At 44.0% G+C, this 22433-nt stretch overlaps 1 protein-coding gene across 2 annotated transcripts in view; it reads left to right on the top strand.

Moving 5' to 3' along the window:
* The window catches only part of LOC121299053 (zinc transporter Slc39a7-like), a 40879-nt gene that overhangs the window by 4752 nt on the left and 13694 nt on the right, over positions 1 to 22433 (top strand). Inside the window, exons 3-5 of one of the 2 annotated variants that reach the window (XM_041226547.1) lie at positions 8307 to 8390; positions 17988 to 18429; positions 19110 to 19278. In XM_041226547.1, coding sequence (XP_041082481.1) covers positions 17992 to 18429; positions 19110 to 19278 — 607 coding nt within the window. In that variant the 5' untranslated portion in view covers positions 8307 to 8390; positions 17988 to 17991. Of the gene's footprint in view, positions 1 to 8306; positions 8391 to 12431; positions 12562 to 17987; positions 18430 to 19109; positions 19279 to 22433 lie in introns of those variants that run through there. The other variant, XM_041226545.1, reaches the window with a different exon arrangement.

Raw genomic sequence — 22433 nt, forward strand, 5'->3', positions numbered from 1 at the left:
GACACAGCAACACAGACACACAGCAACACAGACACTCATACGCAGACACACACACACAGACACACAGCAACACAGACACACACACACAGAGACACAGCAACACAGAAACAGACGCACAGCGACACAGACACATACAGACACACACACACACATAGAGACACACAGACACAGAGCCACACAGCCACAGACACAGTGCCACACACAGGCACACACATACAGACAGACACACACACAGGCTGATTTTTCAAAGCCTTCTACTTTATTTTATATATATAATTTTTTTTTTTAATTGGAGAAAAACACATTTAAGGCAGTTTAAGTACACTAGTTAGGATGTTTATGTCTCAATTTATAACTTGGTGTTGTGTTTTTTAACCTTTTCAAAAAAGGGTTTGTCATTTAATTAATGTAACGTACGTTTACTTTTTAAATAACTTTTTTAAAAGGCTCTTACTGAGATCTATTGTAATGATACAAACATTGGCAGCCCTGAACACAGCCCTCAATACAACCGTGTCAGCCTGGTCTCACAGCCCTCAATACAGCCGTGTCAGCCTGGTATCACAGACCATTAAAAATGACAGTTTCTTAGTCTTTTTTACTGCCTCCTTACTGTTCTGTAGACATATGTGGTGTAGGCTAGATTAGGCAAAGTTCAATGTTAGGAAACGCCACTGTCATCTAGTGCACAGCTAGTGTATTACTAGAAAATACTTGATCCAAAGTAGCAGATCACTAGATGGTGCTGCCTCTTACGTCTATAAAGGAATGTTGGATGATCTAGCCTGTGTAACGTGTCTGACAGGCAACTGAAGAGCAGCGCCTGTAATTAATACCACATGGCTTACATGTCTCCGAAACCATTTAATAATTATAATTAATTATCCATTCTTATTATTCTTATTATTAAGAAGAAGAAGAAGAAGAATTCATTTTTTTTATTATTATGACTGATGTTTCATCTTGTTCTTTACATGGAAAATAACTATAATAAAGTAAATGTGTTTCAATATATGTGTGTGAATTTTGTTAAAGACTATCTATCTACCTATCTATCTATCTATCTATCTGTGTACCACACCAGTGCAGGAATACATGCTATAGTAAGGCTGCCCCACTGCCCTCTCCTTCCCCCTCCCTCCATTCTCTTTCTCATAGATCCATCAAACAGAAGTAACACACTTTTTCAGCACAAATCTCAGTCCTAATCCTCTCCACTGCATTGAAACTCAGAGTCAGGTGTTGGGATGCTAGACCCTCCTGAAGTCTGATAGTCTAATCTCTGTCCTTTGAAGTAGTTGCCAGTTCATTACACATTCACAATCATATTGAAATATTGAAAGGTGTCATCTTATAGTCAGATCAGTAAGAGTGACTGTTCCCAAATGATCTTCAGTGGCAATGCAAACAGACAGGCAGTGGCCCTGCAATGCCAATACAATGGTTCTGTATTATACAGATGAGGCAATGGTAGCACAACTGTAGTGCAGCTACAATGGGAGGAGGCTGCCATTGGTAGAATGGGACCACAATATGTTACTGCCTCTGCACCCTTCTGTGGTATAGCCTCCAGGTCAAGGCTGGTCTGTGACCTTTGAAATATTTAAGTGCTTCTGCTCACTTTTAATTAATATCAAAACAAGCAAAACACAGGAACAATAAAAAGTGTGAACAGAACCCTAGAAATCCAAAACTCTTCTTTAAATTAATCACACTCAATCTTTGGTGATCCCGGTGTATAAACTCTTCTCAGCACTCCACTCTCACTCTCCCCAGCACTCCACCTCAGGAGGTGAGTGAGAGTAAGGAAGAGAGTGAGAGAAGCAAGGAGAAGAGTGAGAGTGGCGAGGAGGTGAGTGAGTAGTGAGGAGGTGAGTGAGAGTAGCGAGGAAGTGAGTGAATAAGGAAGAGAGTGAGAGTGGTAAGGAGGTGAGTGAGTAGTGAGGAGGTGAGTGAGAGTAGCGAGGAGGTGAGTGAATAAGGAAGAGAGTGAGAATGGTAAGGAGGTGAGTGAGTAGTGAGGAGGTGAGTGAGAGTAGCGAGGAGGTGAGTGAATAAGGAGGAGAGTGAGAGTGGTAAGGAGGAGAGTGAGAGTGGCGAGGAGGTGAGTAAGTAGATAGGAGGAGCGTGAGAGTATTGAGGAGGAGCATAAGAGAAGTGAGGAGGTCAGCGGGGAACAGAAAGAACAGGGGGGTCATACCGGAGATTGTAATAATGAAAGTATGATAATTGAGGAAGACACTACTTGAAATGATGAAGAGGGTTTTAAAATGCCCGAAAATAAAATAATAAAGCGAAGCGAGAAAGTTGCATGTGCTGTTAAGAGATATTACAGAGACAGTAGGGTGCGTCTGGTGGAGTAGAAGGACTGAAAGGGAGCTCCTGACTATTTTACAATAATAATCTTTTATAAATCCTTCACAATTATTATTACAGAACTCTATTTCTGACAAATCGGGACACAAAACAGATAGCAGGGTTAAGGAGGCTTAGCTGTGCCAATAAGGAAAGACGAGGAAAGCTCAGAGTACAAGGGTGATGAGGAGGGGTCTAAGACTCTTCACAGTGCTCTGAGCCCTCTGTCAGGCAGCCTGCAGAGAAGAGATACGATACAGAGAACATCAAAAGTTTTTTAATAGGATGGTCAAGAGAGGGGTGAGTGTGCAGGATGTGGCCTCTGATCCGAATCTGTTTGTAAGTACTGCTCGGTCCATTTGATTTAACTGAGATCTGTAAACTCAATAACCCTGAGTGATACAGAGTAAAAAAATTGATAACTAAAGTTTGCAGACAGTTTCAAGTAGAGAAATTATAACGGCTGAAAAAAAAGTTTCCTGTCTTTCTTACTGCTCTATTTCTGTCCTATTTCATGGTGTTTCTTCTTAATTTATCTTGATGGATAATTTTGTAATAGGGACTTTTAACATAAATGGGGCTAAAGACAAGCACAAACACTCATGTGTGTTTGAAATACTAACACACAGAGAGTGCAGTTTTTTTGCAGTTCACATGATGTGTTTTCATTTCTAGGAGGGGAATTTTAACTGCACTTTAAATGACTCTGTTGACAGGAATCGCACAGAGCCACACCCCCAGTCTACCAGTGAACTTGCTTCTATTGTGAATTGTTATGATCTAGCTGATGTGTGGAGAGACAAGTGACCCAATGACAGGCACGTGGGTGTACGTGGGTTCCAGCTAGCGGCGCTGTTTATTCATGCGCCAGGTCAGACCATTTTTATATGTTTAATCGTCATTTTAACCGTGTGAAGAATTGTGTTACTGTGCCTAGTCGGTCGTCTGATTGTGGGATTGTTTTAGTCATTTCTTTAAGGTCACATAGTCCATACCGACATTTAAATACCAGACTTTTACAGCTCACCCACTTTAAAAAAGTGGAGGGCTAACAGACACACTTTCCACTCCTGGAGGCAGTGGTGGGATTTTGAGAAGATGCAGATAAAACAGCTTTGTCAACAATACACTAAAGATGTTCTTTAAGTCTAGCGAGGTGGAGGCTGAGGTTATAGCGCTGCTTACAGCTCTAGAGTCCCAAGGTAATGCCCAGTCCATTGAAAAGCTCAAATTTAAGAGGAAGATCTTGCAGGAATTGTTGGACACCAGGGTGCAGGGTGCAGGGTGCACTGGCGTGCTCACGTTACCAGCACATAAATGACACTGACACTCCCTCACAGTAATTCTTCAACTTGGAGAAAAGGGCAGCTGAGAGTAAGCAGATCCCCTGTCTGAGGACAGATTCAGGGGAGGAATTGCAGCAGTCTGAGCTTTGGATTTTTCTTCTAAACTGTACACTGCGGTGCATGTCTCACAGGATAGTGAGACACAGTTGTTTTTTCAGGAGCTCCCTGAGGGGGACAAAGGGACCCTTAATTGTCCCCTAACGCAACAAGAACTGTCTTCCACCCTGGAGGGGCTTCATACCGGCAAGACTTCAAGTATTGGTGGCTTGCCTGTGTTTTTTAAAGTGTTTTGGCCCAAGTTGTATGAAGACCTCCTGCAGGTGCTGCAGGAGAGTGTAAAGTGAGGGGGAGCTGTGCCTAAGCTGCAGGCGTACTGTCCTCACACTGCTACCCAAGAAATAGGATCTCTGTTACAATAAGAACAGGAGGCCAGTCAGCCTCTTGTGCACTGATTATAAGATCTGTTCTAAAGCAGTGGCTACAGGCTGAGGACTGTGATCGGGGAAGCTATCTTGTATAAAATTTAGAAACATTTTTATATTGCAAATTCGACTTTTTTTAGCAAAATGTTTAGTGTATTACAGTAAAGAGAAATGTATTTGAATTCTCCATTCCCGGTGCACAGGGTATGTCAGGGTTGCTCACTGTCAGGAATTCTCTATTCTTTAGCTATTGAGCCTTTGGTACATAGGCTAAGGACACAATTGAGCAGAATATCAGTGCCAAATTGCCAATTGGAGCCAGTGAGAGTGACAGCATATGCTGATGACATCACTGTCTGATGTGACGATCCTGTGCCGTTTGCAAGAGGCTTTTGACAGAGTGTCCTCTGCATGCATTAACTGGGCTAAAAATATTGCATGGTCTGTATGTATGACTGCTTCATGATGCTTCCTTTTTCCTATCAGTTCAAAGAGAGTATTGCGGAAAGCAACCCTACTTTTATGAGTGGAGACATGCACATGCTGGCTCCATTTCCTGCAACGCAGTCCATCTGGCGTGATTTTTAGGTTCATATTTCACACTTCCACCTTTGGTTGAGTTCTTTTGATTGTGGCGGGTGAGCAAAGGACAGGAAGATATTTCTGGCAGGTTGTGGTTTTATATATTTTATATATACTATTTTATATAAACAAAGTACTCTTAATTGGTGATTTGATTGTCATAAATGGTAGTAAAGCTTTCATAAGTGGGATTCAGAATAGGCGAGTGCGCAGCAGTTTATTTCAAACTTTCAAACCTTAACAACAAGACACCTAAAGAGCAACTCCGTATTAAAGAGAGACCTGAACTAATCCTTGAGTACGACTGAACTAGAACTGGATTCCTTATTTAGAAAAATGAAACCCACAACTTGCACATTCGATCCTATTCCTACTATGCTTTTAAAAGAGAGACTGTATATCCAAAAACAAATATAACTGTTTTAAATACTGTCAACGGTTCTCTTTTATCAGGTGTTGTGCCACTCATTTAAGACTGCAGTAGTAAAACCCTTTCTAAAGAAGCCCACCCTTGATCCCATTGTTCTTAATAACTACAGGCCTCTTTCCAATCTCCATTTTCTATCCAAACTGTTAGGAAGAGTAGTGGCTGGCCAACTCAATAGATTTCTTGATGCACAGAATATTTCTGAGAAATTTCAGTCTGGTTTCAAGTCTTATCATAGTACTAAGACAGCACTAATTCGAGTAGTAAATGACGTTCTTCTGTCTTCTAACTTGGGCTTTCGGTCCTTGTTTTACTTGATTTAAGTGCAGCTTTTGACACCATTGATCACTCTATTTTAATTGGTGGGATTGTCATGTACTGTCTTGTCCTGGTTCTGGTCTTATCTCTCAAACAGATTTCCGTTCATAAAAATTGAAGAGGAGACCTCTTTTTTATTAGAGTTACTTGTGGTGTCCCTCGAGGTTCAATTCTTGGCTCAATTTTCTTTTCTTTTTATATGTTACCCTTGGGTGATATTATTCGTAGATATGGCATTAGTTTTCACTGTTATTCTGATGATACTCAGCTTTACCTGTCCCTCAAACAGGGCTATGTATCTGCTGTTAACATTTTGAATATCTGCTTTGCTGACATCAAGAACTGGATGTTCATTAATTTATAATGTTAATGTTAAATTCAGACAAAACAGAAGTGATGATACTGGGACCTCAGAAAAATCATAAAAATCAACATTTGGTTGATGTTTTATTTGATATATATTGCAAGACTGAGAGGTATTTTCTGCAGGCAGGATGCTGAGAGATTAATGCATGCTTTATCCTCTAGGATTGATTATTGCAATGGTCTTTTCATTGGGACTAGACTCAACATTATTTCTCACCTTCAACTTGTACAACATGCTGCTGCTAGAATTGTAACTTGGGTCATGAGGCGAGAGCATGTCACCCCCGTGCTGGCATCCTTGCATTGGCTCTGTTAGTTTTAGAATAGATTTTAAGGTGTTGCTGTTAACTTAGAAGGCTTTAAATGTACTTGCTCCTACATAACTTAAAAATCTTCTGGGATCCTATGTCCCTAACTGCCCGCTCTGATCACTGGATGCTGAGTTACTATTTGTACCTACTATTCAGAAAGAAAAAAAAACTTCAGGTGGTAGATCTTTTAGTTATATGGCACCTAAATCGTGGAACAACCTGCCTATCACAATTAGAGAAGCCCGTTCAGCCGATGCCATTAAATCTAGACTAAAAACCAATTTTCAAAGCCTGGCATTCTCATCTACATGAGCTGATATTCTCTTGTCTCCATGTTGTTCCCACTGCTGCTCTTTTTAAAACTAGATTAAAAACACATTTTTATAATATAGCTTATCTATCCAAATGTTTTACCCTTTTTAATTTTTTTTTTTAAACATATTTTACTGTTTTGTTTTCATTCTTTTTTTTACTGCTTATTGTTGTTTTTGTAATATGTTTTGTTTTAATCTTGTACTGCTCTTTGTGGCAACCTGTCGTGAAAGGCGCTATATAAAAATACAATTGATTGATTGATTGATTGATTGATTTAATTCTTACAGGAGGCTTATTCTGTGACTTAGTCCAGCAATGTGCTTCTGATACAATTCACTGACATACACAATCAATATCCAGTACTGCATATTTATAGCGAGCATGCACTTGCTATGAAACTGAGGCCACAGGACTGGTCACACCTATACATTTCCAGTCTTCAGGAACAGAGATCTCAGCTAAAAAATGAATTACTGAATTCATCTGTCAACAGGTAAGGGACAATATCAGCAGGTCTGTCATGTCTGACAATGAGTTTGACAGTGTCAGACTCGAAGCAAAATCAATTACAGCCAGACGCCAAGGTGATCCACCTCGTAAATGTCAGTGTTGACTGGAATCGACACAGGATTATAGTTAAGAACAGAGTTCCTATCAGAATATTGTATAATATGTCCATATTCTCCCACGGTGCTCTGCTGATATAGATAAGTTGATAACAGATAAACCCTTCATCCATGCCCTCCCTCACAATGTAAGCAGTTATTACACTCGCCCATTGTGTCTCCATTGATCCATTCCTGAGAATGAAAGCATTGGTATTGTTCAGGCCTGCATTAGAACACATTATTGTACATTGCTCAATTTATGTGTCACCAAGTCTGGGAGCTGGAGTGGATGAACATAAGGAGCACCCAACAAGGAAACTTCTAGTGTCCTCTAGGGGGTGAAGTAACTTAAAAAAAATGATGGTGAGTAAGTAGATTCAAGAAAATGCACAGAGTCCTTTTCTTCAATCAGTTGCCAGGTTTATTGAAATATGCAGGGAGTCTGGTCCCAGGTACAGGACAAACAGAATACTCATCATTACAATGTTTGCATGACATTAAATACCCTTCTGTGTAGATGGTCCACCTCCTCTTTCTCTGACACTTAACCAATAGCAAAGGTACTTTAATTTATTGTGTCTGTGTGTGTAGTCTAATGTGACAACCTCTGAACTCAGTGCATTCTTCACACTCCTGGAGACAAAAGGTCCATAAATCTGCCTTTTGTTATCTTCTTGAGACCCCTTTGATCCCAGTGGCATTATCTCTTTCGATCTCTCTGAAGTCTTTAGAGCCTGGCCCCTTCTGGTCCACAGCATTGTTGTCTCGTTAGCTTGCAGTCAATGTTGGGCAAGAAGCTTGTAGACGCAACGTCTCTATCAATTGTTAGCAGTACATGCAATTTGAACCAAACAGTCTGCTATCTGCAATATTAGTCTCCTTTCAAAAAACAACATTAGCATAGCTCTTCCAGTCCACATGCGTAGCAAACTGCTAATCAATTCTTGATCCATGTTTTCCAACAGGGGGCGAGACAAATCACTGAGTTTATAGGAAAGATGTCTTACAGGTGAATGTCTTTTATCAATTTCAGCAGAGCCATCTTCCAGGGCTGCTACCATAGCTGAGTCAGGGGCAGGAATGACATTCATAATCTTTTGGTCTGTGCCTTTTTCTGCCTGATTTTCCCTTCTGACCTATGAGATTTGTTCTCAGCTTAGACAAGCAATGAGTATACTTGTATCCTTGTGATGCAATGTTACACACCTTTTCTACTGCAATTATATGGTAACCAGTCCTTTGTTCTCTACAAACAGGAGGTGAAAGGCTGCGAGTTGGTGGAGAAGACTGTGCGTGGAACCAGGGTGGAAAAACCAAAGCAACAAACTACAGTGCCTATAGTAAGTATTCACCCCCCCCCTTGCACATTTTCACAGTTTGTTGTGTTACTTTAAATGGGATTTTTTCCCTTTGTTTTACACAACCTACTCAACACTTTGAAGAGGCAAGAGAATTTTTATTGCGAAACAACAGTTAATGAAAAATAAAAAAACTGAAATGTCTTGGTTAGATAAGTATTCACTTTTACAGCTGTGAGTCTTTTGGGGTAAGTCTCTACCAGGTTTTCACATCTGGATTGTGCAATATTTGCCCATTCTTCTTGGAAAAATTGTTCAAGCTCTGTCAAGTTGGATGGGGATCGTTGGTGGACAGCAATCTTCAAGTCTTGCCACAGATTCTCAATTGGATTCAAGTCCGGGCTTTGACTGGGCCACTCTAGGACATTCACTTTCTTGTTTTTAAGCCACTCCAGTGTCACTTTGGTTGTGTTCTTGGGGTCATTGTCCTGATGAAAGGTGAATCTCTGTCCCAGTCTTATGTCTTTTGCAGACTGAAGCAGGTTTTCCTCAAGGATTTGCTTGTATTCAGCTCCATCCATTTTGCCCTCTACCCTGACAAGCTTCCCAGGCCCTGCCGATGAAAAGCATCCCCATAGCACGATGCTGTCACCACCATGCTTCACAGTTACCTGGGTGATGTGGTGTGTTGGGTTTGCATTTAGGCCAGATAGTTCAATTTTTGTTTCATCGGATCACAGAATGTTTTGCCACATCTTTTCAGAGTCTCCCACATGCCTTTTTGTAAATTCCAGGCAGGATTTTACATGGGCTTTTTTCAGAAATGGCTTCCTTCTTGCCACTCTTCTATACAGATTTGTGGAGTACCTGAGCTATTGTTGACACATGGACAGTTTCTCCCATCTCAGCCATGGAACGCTGTAGGTCTTTCAGAGTTGTCATTGGCCTCTTGGTGGCTTCTCTGACCAATGCCCTTCTTACCCGGCTGCTCACTTTGGGAGGACGGCCTGCTCTAAGCAGATTCTGGGTGGTGCTGTATATCTTCCACTTCTTAATGATCGACTTGACTGTGCTGCAAGGGATATTCAATGCCTTTGAAATCTTATTATACCCCTCCCCTGATCTGTGCCTTTCCACAACTTTATCCCAGAGTTGTTTTGAAAGGTCCTTTGTCTTCATGGTAGTGTCTTTGCTTTGAATGCACTACCCAACTGTGGGACCTTACAGAGACAGGTGTATTTAATCTGAAATCATGTGAACCACTTTTATTGCACCCAGATGGAATCCATTTAACTTATTGTGTGAATTCTGAAGGCAATTGGTTGCATCTGAGCTTTTTTAGCAGTGTCACAGCAAAGCGGGTGAATACTTAACTAATAAAGACTTTTCAGGTTTTGATTTTTAATTGATTTGTCGCGCCCCCCCCCCCCATTTTTTCACACATTGAAAGTGTTGAGTAGGTTGTGTAAATCAAAGAAAAAAAAAATCCAATTTAAATGCATCAAGATTTCAGGTTGTAACACAACAAACAGTGAAAACATCTAAGGGGGGTGAATACTTCCTATAGGCGCTGTAGTAGTGATCACCAAGTGTACTGGGATCCTAGTGTTTAACAAAGGGAAATCAGTTCAGGGGATTCAATCCCACAGGAGTATACGGGGGTTCCTGGAGGTGTGGGACCCTCAAACAGGATGTGTCAGTGCAGGGGGTTCCTGCAGGAGCAGGACCCTCATACAAGATGTATCAGAGCAGGGGGTTCCTGCAGGAGCAGGACCCTAATACAGGATGTGTCAGCGCAGGGGGTTCCAGCAGGAGCGGGACCCTCATACAGGATGTGTCAGTGCAGGGGGTTCCTGGAGGAGCGGGCCCTTCATACAGGATGTATCAGAGCAGGGGGTTCCTGCAGGAGCGGGACCCTCAGTTTAGTGGAGGTAGCGCTTGACCACTTTATTTAATTAGCTTTGTAATAGTGTTTTGTTTTCCCTTTTTAAAATGTATTTTTTGTTGCACTCTGTGTAAGTCCTTCCGCATGAAGACTACCATTGCTGCTACCCCAGTGGTGGCCAACTGAAATTGCAACCTGAGTTGCAAAACCTTGCAAAGACTGTAAATAAAACCTGTAAGCCTGCACCAGCGTTTCAACTGCAATTCTTGTGTGTCTCCAATCTGTCCTGTCAGCAGATAACCAGCATCCCCTATTACACCCCTGTTACAGTCTGTAGCAGCACATTCAGGAAATGGAATGTGCTGTGGGTGACATGTAGGGCGGGACTGCGTTCTCATAAACTATTCTCCCTAACAAACTGGCTCTCAGTGGGACTGGTTCCACCTTTCCATCCAAAGAAAGCACAAAAGCTGATTTGACCCCACATGAAGGAACTGAAGCACAGAGTGTTACGAAGCAAAGCTTCAGGTGGTTCACTGATCCACTAGGTCAAGTGACCCATAAACAGTGTTTAGCAGGAGCTGATACAAGTGAAACTCATTTTACCCAATACCTACTCTTTTTGTCAGCGGTGCTCATGTGTGGTGTTTTTTTTTTTTAAATCAAGATGCTGCTTTTTGTTTTATTATTTCATAAACTTGTATGTATTTTTTCAAATGAACAACAAACAAAAAATCGTTAAGTATGTACAAACAAAGCTCTTTATGTATATTATTTGTAAAAAAAATCCTCCGATCTATTATACTGTAAGGATGTAGAGTTCACGGTTTCTTTAAAAATGGAAACGGTACGGATTCAAACCCACTATTTCCCACCTCTCTACTTCATAGCTGGAGCTACAAGAATCTGCTTGTAAGCATGAATCAAAACACCGAAACCATCTTACACACGGAGTACGGCTGCTGACGTCTCATCAAACTATGTGTCTTATTTCAGGCAACAAGAGCTTGACTTCGATTGGAACAACAGTTTTATATTTCTAGTATGATTATTTAAGGTTTTATTGGTTAATCGTCTGTGTGGTTGATTTGTAAAATAAATATTCCAGGCAATTTCAAAAAAAGCAACTGCCGAGCTCTGTCTTTAGAAAAAGCACTGAAACGACTGTTTAAATTATAGATGCCCAATTAACCGAGAACATTTAAAATGAAATTGCTTGATATTGTACGTCAGAAGTGTATGGAATGTCATTATATAACACATTGCCTTCTCTGAGCATTTGTGCAAATGCCTTCAGTCTGGAGATGGGCAGTCTTTACTCTCAATGTACTGCGTTGTGCAGATCTACCAAGAGATGGCACTAAAGAGCATGAAGCGCTTCATGTTCTTCGGCTCAGTGAATCTTTTTGCGAACCAAATGATTCTGAGGGTTCAGTGGTTCAGGAGGCTTCACACTACTAATATTACTGCCTTCAATTTTAATTCAAAGCTCAACCACACAAAGCAACAAACTCGGTACATCAATCAAACTCATTATAGCAATCAAACTCAGTATATCAATCAAACTCAGTACATCAATCAAACTCATTATAGCAATCAAACTCAGTACATCAATCAAACTCTATATCAATCAAACTCAGCACATCAATCAAACTCTATATCAATCAAACTCAGTATATCAATCGAACTCATATCTATCAAACTCATTATATCAATCAAACTCTACATCAACCAAACTCAATATATCAATCAAACGCAGGAGTATTAACACAGAACAGTTACAGGTTAAAAATAATGAAAAATAAATTGAAAAAGCGACTTACTTTTTAATATTGTCATGCATTGAAATCTGCCGTTCAGGACAAAGCAAACTGAAAGTGAAGAATATTGACGCCACCTAGCAACACACAAATAAAAAACAGCTTTATTTAATAAAAAAATATGCTTTAAATAATAATAATAATAATAATAAAATAATATAATAATATATATAATAATAAATCAGCGTCATTTTTGTGAGGGCACATGTAAAGCGCGTCCATTAATTGAACTTCCGGCCGCCCCATCCGCCTCACAAAAAAAAAAAAAAAAAAAAAAAAAAAAAAAACCCCTTCTCCAGAACTCTCGCGATATTTGAACTTTGTCTTCGAATCGGAAAATGAACCGAGCTAAACCACGCGAGAGTTGCTTTGTTGCTCTGCCACGTCTGTGTTGTGCCGCAAAAAGCAAAGTGAGTTGAAGGAAAGATTAAGAAACGATCACTTAGCCGACATTACCAGAGAGGAGACGAGGACGGTTTGCCATCGCGACGGAAGCAGGACGAACTTGGTAAGTTATTGCATTTAAATGTGACGATGCATTTTTGTAATTTACCCAAAACAAAAGTAGCTTATATTATATATCGCGTTTCCTGTCTCCCAATACTTGAATGAATGAGAGGTAATAGATACAGTCAATTAAAAACGCAGGTATGTTTAACCGACTGCAGCTAGTGTAAGGAAAATGTTTTGTAATGCGTCACTCTAGTTTTTAATTTAATAATACATTAGCTCGCTGAATGAACTTTTGTTTTCATCTACATTTAAAACATGCTCCGTACCTCTGTAAGTAACGTAGTAATGAGTAACTCGTACACAGAGTAAAATGCCTTTTTTACACAGTTACAGTTACACAGGGTTTTTAGAGGCGGCGGGTTTGTAATGCATTTTGAAAATATTACAAAGAGATTTTAAACACTGTACATTTTATCCGTGTAAAATAACACGTCGCCGAATAATCCAAACAATATTCATTACATCCATTGACTTTAACAGCTGGAATGTTTGGTCAGATAGTGCAGTCAGTAGCTTACTCCTACAGTATCACGACATGTCTGATGTCTGGCTTACCCCTACAGTATCACGACATGTCGGGTGTCTGGCTTACTCCTACAGTATCACGACATGTCTGATGTCTGGCTTACCCCTACAGTATCACGACATGTCGGATGTCTTTGTTCTAATTCCCTGCCCATTTGTGACATTTGAAATTTGCAATCAGACTCGGTGTATCAGTGAACCAATTTCCCCCCATTTACACAATACCCGTATTGGAAAGTGGGAGATGCAATGAATGCCCCGATATCTGTTGCATAGATAGGATTTACGGACCTAGGATTCAAAACTAATTCAGGTGTTGCTGTAGTTAACTAAAATATTATGCGTCACTAAGAAGGCTTTCAAGGCAGTCCTCATTGCTAGACATGCTGTAAATGTGCCTTGTGGATTTCTGGAGCTTGTGTGTGGCTGAAAGCTCCTACAATCTTGTCCCATAATAATAGTAATACATAATGTAGTACAGAATTTCTCTAAAAATATTTTCTGTAAATCAAGAGGAGCCATACAAAACCTACATGTTATCTATCTACTGTATTCAATGCAGTGTGTGGATGGTGGAGGAGTCAAGTGTGAGGTGGGATTTACGGTAAAAGGCATGAACTATTGGCTATTGCAGTAGGCTATCACTGTCAGAAGGCAGGGTTTGTATTTTTAAAAGATTGTGAGAACACTATGTGAATGTACTAAGGAGCTCGCTACAGGGGACATACAATCCCCCATTTTTAGCCAAAGCCCCGTGTTTGAAAAATATTTCCACCCATGTTTCCCCCCCATGCAACATTCCCCGCCCCCCATGGCTTCCCCCTACAAATGGGGGGTTTCCCCCAATCTGGCAACCCTGTTCATGCAGCTGCCTTTTGATGTTAGTAAGACACTCTAGTAAGGCTCAAATAGCAGTGGTGGCACCATGTTTTATAGAAATGTAAAGTTGTGTGTCATCAGCATCGCAGTGACTTTGTACACTGTGTTTACAAAGGATCTCACCCAGTGGTAGCATACTCAAGTAAGAAAAAATGGGACCAGAGTTAGAGCCCTCGTGGAACCACAAGTAACAGTAGATAATCCTGATAGACTCCCCTAAAGAAACTGTTGGTTAGCTAGAAACAACTTCTACCCATTTTTAGAGCAGCTGCAGTCAACCCACCCAGCTTTTAAGACGATCAATTAAGATGACATGATCCACTGTGCCATCTAGCCCCCCCCTATAGGAACCACGACCACCAGAGGAAGGTGAAAGGCTGGTCTAGTGCATTAACAGTAACCCACTAGCGCCACCTAGCCCCCCAGATTGGAGTCCAGGCCTCCAGGGGAAGGTGAAATGCTGGTTTAGTGCATTTACATTAACCAACTGCTCAACCTACCCTCCAGAATGGAACCAGGCTTCCAGAGCCAGGTGAAAGACAAAAGTTGATTTGCAGACAGGTTGCTTTCCCCCAGGCGATCTCTCCAGTTTGTTTTGCATGATCATAGCTGAACTAGTCCACGCTCGTTCTTGTATCTGTGTTCTGTTTACAGTGAACAGTAGAACCTTTACTCCCTTGTTTCCAGCATCCTCAGCAGAGGGCTGGGTGACTCTACTGATTGTCTGGAACCCTTTTTATTATTCAGTTTAAGTTTTTTTTTTAAACACATGGCTTTTGAGTCACAGGTGGCTCTTAGTGGTGCAAAATATATCTTGAGTTAGAGGAGACATAGCCTATTCAAATGTAAAACAGTTAATCATTAAGTCGTTTTAGATACTGTGATGTATTTAAAAAAAAAAAATTGTGATATTTAGTTGCTTTTGTGCATTTTCATTTGCAAGTGAACAGTGACATTAGGGCCTTAACGAGCACTATATGCTGCAATTTTGAATACTGACTTTGGATACTGTTTTAATTCTGGAGCTTGCATTGCCTTTCATGTTTTACACGTTCTATGCATTGGTAAACTTTTTCATTTCATTCTGCTATTGGGTCGTTAATGAGGAATTTTACATACCGCTACAGTACGTACCAGATTTAAAAGTATGTACTGCATTACAGTCCAAGTCCCCTCTTTTGGGAAGTCATATTTTCAGAATCATATCATTCTGAATTAAAATACTACTTCACTTAAATATAGTACTGTACCAACAAAACCAATATAGTACATCTAAATGGAAGCCTACTTATTTTAAAACAGTCATTTCAGCTATGTATGTTTGACAATGTATCTTTTTTGCGTTCCATGAAAAACAAGGCAAGGGTTGGAACGGGCCAAAATGAAATAATCAGATACGCGTCACACGCGTTTAACCATTTAAGTCAAAATTTGGATTTGTGAGTGCTGATTGTAGTTTAGACAGGAATTTGCTACAGTATATTCAGCTTTTCTAAATTGCAGTTCCAACCACATTTACTACAGTGAACTCCAGAGTGTGTTGGTAATAGCCCATTCACTCCACTGTGCATCTTCCCAGTTCATTCACTCCAGCTCTAGTAATAGAGAGTGCTGCTGTGCACTGTGTATCTGCTCAGTTCATTCACTCCAGCTCTAGTGATAGAGAGTGCTGCTGTGCACTGTGTATCTGCTCAGTTCATTCACTCCAGCTCTAGTGATAGAGAGTGCTGCTGTGCACTGTGTATCTGCTCAGTTCATTCACTCCAGCTCTAGTGATAGAGAGTGCTGCTGTGCACTGTGTATCTGCTCAGTTCATTCACTCCAGCTCTAGTGATAGAGAGTGCTGCTGTGCACTGTGTATCTGCTCAGTTCATTCACCCCAGCTCTGTGTTTGTACATTAGGAGGTGTCTTCTGAAAAGGGAACCTGATGTTTGCTTTGTTGCTTTCACCAGGATGTTCTATCCTGGACACACATTTGTGATACAGCACACAATTCAGTAAGACTGTATCGTAAACAGTCCGGCGCAAGCAAATATAACATAGCACCGCTGCAAAAGGGTTGGCCTTGTTAATTAACTAGACCAGCCTTTCATCTTTTATATATTTTATTTTTGTATGAACACAGTTAACAAAATGTATATACATAACAGAAATGTTCACGTTAAAGTGTTTTTTTTTTATGTAAAGTATGTACAAAGTTACATACAACATATATAAAAGAAACAAACACTTTTTATAAACAGTAAAACATCCAGTTGTAGTCAAAAGTGTACATACCCCAGTGGACGTTTATAATTTCTAGAAAACAAAGAATTTTATGAAAAACGTTTGTTACAAAAGTTTTGCTTTTGTGGGTGAGGGGTAAAAAAAGTTACAAGAAATAGATGTCTGCAATTCAGCTCTTTTTTTTTTTTTTTTTTTTGCAAATCGTCTACAAGGTGCTAGAAATTTCAATATGATGATGCAGAACCTAATCTAAAAAATGCTGGATTGTAGGTGATCATTCTTAGACAGTATGAAAGGGTTAGGCATTCATTGCCAATCAGTCAATATGGGAAAACATAAAGAGCTATCTGAGACCTTTGGCAGAAAATTATTTATTGTCATAAAGTTGGAGAAGGATACAAGAAGATTTCCAAGCATTTCAGAATCCCAATTTCATCTGTTGTTTCTATTATCAAGAAGTACAAGACTCATGGTACTGTCACAATGCTCCCTCGGCCTGGAAGAAAGAAGTAAAAGAATTGTAAGGAAGATTAATAACAATCTGAGATTGACTGCTAAAGATATTAAAAGTGAACTGGCTGCAAGTCGGACTGGGGTTTCCATTTCAATTGTAGGTCGAGTATTGCATGGTGAAGGTCTCAATGGTCGCAGGCCAAGGAAAAAGCCACTCTTAGGAAAACATCACAAGGACAATCGCTTAAAGTTTGCAGAACGGCATTTGAATAATGGATATGAGTTCTGGGCAAAGCTTTTGTGGCATGATGAAACAAAAATCGATCTATTTGGTCATGCTTGTAGTCGTTACGTTTGGAGAAAGTGGTGAGGCGTACAAAGAAAAGAACACCAGACCTACTGTCAAGCATGGAGGTGGTAATATCCTTCTATGGGACTGTTTTTCCTCTAATGGCACAAGACATGTAGTTCTAATACATGGTAACATGGATTCCATAGCATACCAAAAGATATTGGCCAATCATTTGAAACTCACTGTTAAAAAACTTGGTTTAAAGTGCAACTAGACGTTCCAACATGACAACGATCCAAAGCACACATCAAAATCTACTTCAGAATGGTTAAAGAAGGATAAAGTTAAGGTTCTGGAATGGCCCAGTCAAAGTCCCGACCTAAATCTGATTTGAGAATCTTTGGTATGAGTTGAAGAAGGCTGTGCACAAGAGAAGTCCTCGGAATTTGAATGAACTGGAACAATTTTGCATTGGAGAATTGGTAAAAAAAAAATCACTAACGAATTAAGCCAAAAGCTCCTTGACAAATTCCTAATCGTTAAGAGATTATTATTGCTGAAATGGTGGTGCCTCAGCTAGCTATTGACTTTCGCCAGCATCTGCTAATATGCCATTAAGAGACTCGGGGCCATGTTTACTATTATCATGATGGTGGGTATTTGTTTAATGCATTATACCTTTATATTCGTTCCATCAAAAGTTCTCAATTATAGATACAGTATTTAAATGTATAATTCCCATGATCAGCTGGTTTATGTATTTGTCGCTTAATGGCAATTTAGACTTCCATCTGAAATCTCTTCTCAGATGTCATTTGCACCCAGCACACACTCGCATGTGTTGCTGTACTTGATTCGATGAATTACTACAAATATTTAATGAAACAAAAAAAAAATCGCTTGGGAGCATATTTGAAATTTTTCCAAGTAAAGAAATAAATGTTTTGTTTTAAAACAGTACTGTGTGTAAGTTGTCCTCTTTACAACCCATAATAATAATAATAATAATAATGACAGAGTGTCTCGTCTCCCCCCCCCCCCATAGGAAAATGTCTGCCGCTACCTCTCGCAAGACTTGGAGCCTGTGTTTGGCCACGCTGGTGGTGTGCGCTGCGATGGTGCAGCTGACATGTGCTCACGGCCACGCTCACTCCCACGGGGGCCACGACCACGGCCACTCCCACGGGGGCCACGACCACGGCCACGCTCACTCCCACGGGGGCCACGGCCACGCTCACTCCCACGGGGGCCACGACCACGGCCACGCTCACTCCCACGGGGGCCACGGGCACGACTGTGGCCACGCGCACCACGGAGGGGCTAGCAAGTGGAGTGCCGAGGCCAACCTGCCTCTGTACGAGGAGGCAGAGGCAGAGGCAGAGGCAGCCTCGCAGCACGGCCACTCACACGGAGCCAAGAGCCAAGAGGAGCACATCAGTGCAGCACCGCCGAGGGAGAAACCAAACACCTTCGAACTGTGGACACAGGTAGGTGTGTGTCTGTGTCTGCAAACACATTGTATTGCTAAGTATTCTGGGTATGAGTGCTTACCTAAACTCAACTGTTGACTCTGCGACGGGGAGAAAAAGCTTTTGACAAAGTCCTGCATAAAAGATTAATTCTCAAACTGAACACAGTAGGGATTCAGGGAAACACATGGATTAGGGAGTGATTAACATGAAGAAAACAGAAAGTGCTGATTAGAGGAGAAGCCTCAGAATGGAGCGAGGTAACCAGTGGAGTACCACAGGGATCAGTATTAGGTTCTCTGCTATTCCTAATCTACATTAACGACTTAGATTTTGGTATAGCAAGCAAACTTGTTATATTTGCAGATGACACAAAAATAGGAGGAGTGGCAAACACTGTTGCAGCAGCAAAGGTCATTCAAAGTGATCTAGACAGCATCCAGACACATGGCAAATGACATTTAATATAGAAAAGTGTAAGGTACTGCACATAGGCAATAAAAATGTGCATTATAAATACCATAAGGGAGAAATCTGTGAAAAAAATCGGAGTTTACGTCATCTGTGAAAAAAATCGGAGTGTACCTACTACTATATATATATATATATATATATATATGGGTTTTTTGGTTTTTATTTTTTTGGTTTGACTGTAATAATAACCCTAATAAACCCCCTGGTGCCCCCTCTCTCCCCAGGCTGTGGGCGCGACCCTGCTGATCAGTGCAGCCCCCTTCCTCATCCTCTTCCTCATCCCAGTGGAGTCCAATACCTCCCAGCACCAGAGCCTGCTCAAAGTGCTGCTGAGCTTCGCCTCCGGGGGGTTGCTGGGGGACGCCTTCCTGCACCTCATCCCGCATGCACTGCGTGAGTACTGCAACCCTCACCCCCCAGGCACTGTGTGAGTACTGCAACCCTCACCCCCCAGGCACTGTGTGAGTACTGCACCCCTCACCCCCCAGGCACTGTGAGTACTGCACCCCTCACCCCCCATGCACTGCGTGAGTACTGCACCCCTCACCCCCCAGGCACTGTGTGAGTACTGCACCCTTCACCCCCCCAGGCACTGTGTGAGTACTGCACCCCTCACCCCCCAGGCACTGTGTGAGTACTGCACCCCTCACCCCCCATGCACTGTGTGAGTACTGCACCCCTCACCCCCCGTGCACTGTGTGAGTACTGCACCCCTCACCCCCCAGGCACTGTGTGAGTACTGCACCCCTCACCCCCCATGCACTGTGTGAGTACTGCACCCCTCACCCCCCAGGCACTGTGTGAGTACTGCACCCCTCACCCCCCAGGCACTGTGTGAGTACTGCACCCCTCACCCCCCATGCACTGTGTGAGTACTGCACCCCTCACCCCCCAGGCACTGTGTGAGTACTGCACCCCTCACCCCCCCATGCACTGCGTGAGTACTGCACCCCTCACCCCCCCGTGCACTGTGTGAGTACTGCACCCTTCACCCCCCCGTGCACTGTGTGAGTACTGCACCCCTCACCCCCCAGGCACTGTGTGAGTACTGCACCCCTCACCCCCCAGGCACTGTGTGAGTACTGCACCCCTCACCCCCCAGGCACTGTGTGAGTACTGCACCCCTCACCCCCCATGCACTGTGTGAGTACTGCACCCCTCACCCCCCGTGCACTGTGTGAGTACTGCACCCCTCACCCCCCGTGCACTGTGTGAGTACTGCACCCCTCACCCCCCATGCACTGTGTGAGTACTGCACCCCTCACCCCCCATGCACTGTGTGAGTACTGCACCCCTCACCCCCCGTGCACTGTGTGAGTACTGCACCCCTCACCCCCCCATGCACTGTGTGAGTACTGCACCCCTCACCCCCCATGCACTGCGTGAGTACTGCACCCCTCACCCCCTCAGGAACTGCACCCTTCACCCCCCCATGCACTGCGCGAGTACTGCACCCTTCACCCCCCCAGGCACTGTGTGAGTACTGCACCCTTCACCCGCCCAGGCACTGTGTGAGTACTGCACCCCTCACCCCCCAGGCACTGTGTGAGTACTGCACCCCTCACCCCCCATGCACTGTGTGAGTACTGCACCCCTCACCCCCCGTGCACTGTGTGAGTACTGCACCCCTCACCCCCCAGGCACTGTGTGAGTACTGCACCCCTCACCCCCCATGCACTGTGTGAGTACTGCACCCCTCACCCCCCAGGCAGTGAGTACTGCACCCTTCACCCCCCCATGCACTGTGTGAGTACTGCACCCCTCACCCCCCCAGGCACTGTGTGAGTACTGCACCCCTCACCCCCCCAGGCACTGTGTGAGTACTGCACCCCTCACCCCCCAGGCACTGTGTGAGTACTGCACCCCTCACCCCCCAGGCACTGTGTGAGTACTGCACCCCTCACCCCCCGTGCACTGTGTGAGTACTGCACCCCTCACCCCCCAGGCACTGTGTGAGTACTGCACCCCTCACCCCCCGTGCACTGTGTGAGTACTGCACCCCTCACCCCCCATGCACTGTGTGAGTACTGCACCCCTCACCCCCCCCATGCACTGTGTGAGTACTGCACCCCTCACCCCCCATGCACTGTGTGAGTACTGCACCCCTCACCCCCCAGGCACTGTGTGAGTACTGCACCCCTCACCCCCCATGCACTGTGTGAGTACTGCACCCCTCACCCCCCATGCACTGTGTGAGTACTGCACCCCTCACCCCCCCATGCACTGTGTGAGTACTGCACCCCTCACCCCCCATGCACTGCGTGAGTACTGCACCCCTCACCCCCTCAGGAACTGCACCCTTCACCCCCCCATGCACTGCGCGAGTACTGCACCCTTCACCCCCCCAGGCACTGTGTGAGTACTGCACCCCTCACCCCCCAGGCACTGTGTGAGTACTGCACCCCTCACCCCCCATGCACTGTGTGAGTACTGCACCCCTCACCCCCCATGCACTGTGTGAGTACTGCACCCCTCACCCCCCGTGCACTGTGTGAGTACTGCACCCCTCACCCCCCGTGCACTGTGTGAGTACTGCACCCTTCACCCCCCCATGCACTGCGTGAGTACTGCACCCCTCACCCCCCCAGGCACTGTGTGAGTACTGCACCCCTCACCCCCCCAGGCACTGTGTGAGTACTGCACCCCTCACCCCCCAGGCACTGTGTGAGTACTGCACCCCTCACCCCCCATGCACTGTGTGAGTACTGCACCCCTCACCCCCCAGGCACTGTGTGAGTACTGCACCCCTCACCCCCCAGGCACTGTGTGAGTACTGCACCCCTCACCATCCAGGCACTGCACCCTTCACCCCCCCATGCACTGCGCGAGTACTGCACCCTTCACCCCCCCATGCACTGCGCGAGTACTGCGCCCCTCACCCCCCATGCACTGCGTGAGTACTGCACCCCTCACCCTCCAGGCACTGCTTGAGTACTGCACCCCTCACCCCCGCAGGCACTGCATGAGTACTGCACCCCTCACCCCCGCAGGCACTGCATGAGTACTGCACCCCTCACCCCCGCAGGCACTGCATGAGTACTGCACCCCTCACCCCTGCAGGCACTGCATGAGTACTGCACCCCTCACCCCCGCAGGCACTGCATGAGTACTGCACCCCTCACCCCTGCAGGCACTGCATGAGTACTGCACCCCTCACCCCTGCAGGCACTGCATGAGTACTGCACCCCTCACCCCTGCAGGCACTGCATGAGTACTGCACCCCTCACCCCTGCAGGCACTGCATGAGTACTGCACCCCTCACCCCTGCAGGCACTGCATGAGTACTGCACCCCTCACCCCTGCAGGCACTGCATGAGTACTGCACCCCTCACCCCTGCAGGCACTGCATGAGTACTGCACCCCTCACCCCTGCAGGCACTGCATGAGTACTGCACCCCTCACCCCTGCAGGCACTGCATGAGTACTGCACCCCTCACCCCTGCAGGCACTGCATGAGTACTGCACCCCTCACCCCCCCAGGCACTGCATGAGTACTGCACCCGTCACCCCCCAGGCACTGCATGAGTACTGCACCCGTCACCCCCCAG

This window comes from Polyodon spathula, chromosome 24, assembly GCF_017654505.1.
Source record: "Polyodon spathula isolate WHYD16114869_AA chromosome 24, ASM1765450v1, whole genome shotgun sequence".
Taxonomy (NCBI): Eukaryota; Metazoa; Chordata; class Actinopteri; order Acipenseriformes; family Polyodontidae; genus Polyodon; species Polyodon spathula.